The sequence below is a fragment of the Anarrhichthys ocellatus genome, unplaced genomic scaffold, assembly GCF_004355925.1.
Source record: "Anarrhichthys ocellatus isolate YVR2014 unplaced genomic scaffold, GSC_Weel_1.0 scaffold48, whole genome shotgun sequence".
Taxonomy (NCBI): domain Eukaryota; kingdom Metazoa; phylum Chordata; class Actinopteri; order Perciformes; family Anarhichadidae; genus Anarrhichthys; species Anarrhichthys ocellatus.
Genome location: NW_022280078.1, coordinates 327,771 through 331,102, shown reverse-complemented (window position 1 = coordinate 331,102; position 3,332 = coordinate 327,771). Strand labels below are relative to the sequence as shown.

Here is a 3,332-nt window from a genome sequence, read left to right as displayed (position 1 = left end):
ACACACACACACACACACACACACACACACACACACACACACACACAATATGGTTTCTTCAGTCTTAAATTCTGCAGTGTTTCCTCCAATATATAAGTGTGTGTGTGTCCATGCGTCTTCAGGTATCATGGGAAAGGAGGGTCGTCAAGCTGTGAGAAACAGTGACTATGCAATTGCCAGGTTTAGGTTCCTGGCGAAACTTTTGCTGGTCCATGGTCACTTCTACTACATTCGAATAGCTACGCTTGTACAGTACTTTTTCTACAAGGTGAGTAACTTAACTTCATCTGCACATGCTTTGTAATCCATTGTTTTGAGCAATGCCAGCAGAATACATCTTATAAGCTCAACAAGACTGTTAAAGGCCAAGTCTCCTTTTAACTGCAATGTTTTTAATGTGTCGTTCCTCCGCTCTGTCTTTTCTAGAATGTGTGTTTTATCACGCCACAGTTTTTATACCAGTTCTTCTGTCTGTTTTCACAACAAGTAAGTGTCTTATCTCTCCATCTCTCCTCTCTTTCATTTGTCATTGTTGACTTGTTTGTGGTTTTAATGTTGCACAGTCTACCATTGACTACATAGAATGTGTTCTTAACTATACCAAAGGGTTTCTTTTCAAAACTCGTCTTTGGATGAGGCAGCTTGATATCCAGTTTGATTTATATTTTTTATTTGATATCATTTATAAGTTTTAAAAACAGGCCAGAACTTCATTGAGATTAATCTATGACTTTTACTTACTGCTTTGAGCCATTACAAGTTACGGTTTAATGGTTTATCAAGCTATTATTGATATTACGTCTGTTGCTAAATCTTTAGTCTGTTATTACTTTGGGCCAAGAACAAAATGATATCGACCCTAAGACATTACTGCCATTCTTTATTTATTTTTACTTGTGTGTCTGGCAGTGGTTAAGCTCGCGGCCTGTTTTGTTTGAGTTAGTCGATGATTTGCTCACATCCATTTCCGCTAATAGTTTGGTGTTAAGTTAAATGCCTTATCTGTCCGTCCCAGACTCTGTATGACAGTGTTTATCTGACGCTGTACAACATCTGCTTCACCTCGCTGCCCATCCTGGTGTACAGTCTATTTGAACAGCTGGTCCATCCGCACGTACTGCAGAACAAACCTGGCCTGTACCGGTGAGTTCACATGTAATCTGTTGGTGCACACTTTACATTTAGAGCATTAACTGCTCGTGGGAAGCTTTGTTATATTGACAAAATCTCCATGTCCGCCACAAATTCATAGACAAAATGCAGTTACTCTTTTTGTGCTTTATACGCCGTCTACATGCATTCATTTGCTGCTGTTTACTTAAGATGTTTATGTAACATTTTAAGTGAGATCAAGCTAAAAATAGTGCGAGGTTGTTGCCATCTGCACACTACTTCGTCTATAGTCAAATAAATATTTTTCTTGAATCTCTCTGTAAATGACTATGATTAACTTATCCATCAAAGTGAAGCATGACATTGCACTTTGATACATTATATGCACTAAGAAATACACAAATCCTGCAGGGACATCAGCAAGAATTCTCTGCTGTCTTTCCGGACGTTCCTGTACTGGACTTTGTTGGGCTTCTGTCACGCCTTCATCTTCTTCTTCGGATCCTACATACTGATGGGAGAGGACACCACGCTTATGGGCAATGGACAGGTGTGTGTGTGTGTGTGATGTTCTGTGTATTTATAGTAGAATCTTGAGTAAAGAAAATGCTCTTAGAGGATTATCCAAAACATAAAATGTTGCTTTGTGATGATGCTAGGTGCGTGTGTGTTATGAGTTATGATGAGTTATTGATACTGATGGGGGTGGTTACCTGCTGGACGTTCTTCGCTCACTCCTTCATTTAATATTGTTCTTTTCTTATGTGTGTCTTCCTCATTCTCTTGTTTTTTTTAACAGCCTTGTGTACAGTCTGTTTGTCTCTATTACTCTGTCATCCACTTGTTGATGAGTAAGTTCTAGTAATCTTATCACATCCTCTGTTTCTCTCTCTGGTTTTTCACCAAATCTGTTTCCTTCTGATTTCTTTTCTGCTGCATATCTTTGCCGTCTGTCTCTCTGTTTGAAGTTTAATATTTCAGAAAGCACTCACTCCTTTTTGCTCTCTCTTGCTTGTCTTTTTTCTTCTATCTTTTGTTGATTTCTCTTTTTTCCTTCTGCCTTCATGCTGTGCATGTCTTCAGATCTTGCGAGCTAACAGGCAGCTGGTAAGAGTCTGCTCTACAGTTTAATGTATGTCTCCTTGGGGGGTTAATGAGAGGACTATCAGGATGATTGCTAAACATATTTTGGGCTTGTTGATCATGTAGAAATGGATGATTTTTCATACCTAAGCTCTACACTATTTTTACATGGTGACAAATTTGATTTTGAACATATGACGACATTTATAAAACATGCAGCGGCTCATTGAACCTTGAAGGTTCTTGTTAATTGCAATCAGTTTTGATTCCTCCATTTCCTTTCCAGAATTAACACAGTAAATAGTAGGCTATACAGCTAAGCTGCATATTTTGAACGTGTCCTGGGGGGATTTTGTTAGTTATCACCGGTTTCACCGGTTAATAGTCATAGGATTCCCTATTTTCATATCCAAACATCTATAGCGGTTCGTGCCCTTTGTGGTCGGGGCCCCCAGGCCCAGGTCAACTAGCTCGAATGGTAAAGTCTGCCGCCCTGGTGAGTTTTGCTGTGAACATGCGAGTGTATTTCACTGGTGTTTCTGACCGCCAGTAGCCGCAACTTGAGTGTGAGCTGCGACGATGTCATGGCAGGTGTATCGCTCAGGACCCAAGAAAGCACCGTGTCGAGTTTGAAGGAGCGGTTCTCGAGAAAGGAGAAAGATGAGGCATGTTGTTGAACAGGTGTAAGAATAACAAGGGTCAGTTTGTACACTGATTATGACAAATCTAAACAATGTACAAGGATTAACTGAAGTGCTAAGTGCAGAGTTTGTCAGGATTTTTGTTAAACTTTTGTTGTGGTTTTTCAGTTAAGTTATAAACTCAAACTGAGTGGTTGCGTGGATACATCTTCGTCACTGAATGCGTTTTTGACAGCGGTCATTCACATTACCAACGGAAGAAAAAAAGCTTCTCTTTAAAATGTATCGATGGACACTGGCCCAGTGAGTCGCGCTTCTGATGGAGTTGTTTGATGAGCGTGTCTTTTTTTCCTTGCAGTGGGGATTCCAATTAGTTTTTGAGTGTTTAGTTTCCAGCAGGGTCCTGAATTTGCTGGCAAGAAAGCAAAGCCCCCCCCCCCCGTCCCCCCCCCCCCCCCCACACCCCCCCCCCCCCCCCCACCCCCCCCCCCACAC

The 3,332-nt window shown here is 40.9% G+C and overlaps 1 protein-coding gene across 10 annotated transcripts in view; it reads left to right on the top strand.

Annotated features, from left to right (window-relative positions):
• The window catches only part of atp11b (ATPase phospholipid transporting 11B), a 50,285-nt gene that overhangs the window by 28,849 nt on the left and 18,104 nt on the right, over nucleotides 1-3,332 (top strand). For 9 of the 10 annotated variants that reach the window (XR_004213535.1, XR_004213534.1, XR_004213536.1 and 6 more), the window contains exons 22-26: nucleotides 123-268; nucleotides 427-486; nucleotides 1,016-1,143; nucleotides 1,525-1,663; nucleotides 2,197-2,220. Coding sequence is in view for 7 of the 10 variants with exons in the window: in XM_031869646.1 (XP_031725506.1) it covers nucleotides 123-268; nucleotides 427-486; nucleotides 1,016-1,143; nucleotides 1,525-1,663; nucleotides 2,197-2,220 (497 nt within the window). In the remaining 3 variants the exon portion in view is untranslated. The remainder of the gene's footprint in view (nucleotides 1-122; nucleotides 269-426; nucleotides 487-1,015; nucleotides 1,144-1,524; nucleotides 1,664-2,196; nucleotides 2,221-3,332) is intronic. The other variant, XM_031869647.1, reaches the window with a different exon arrangement.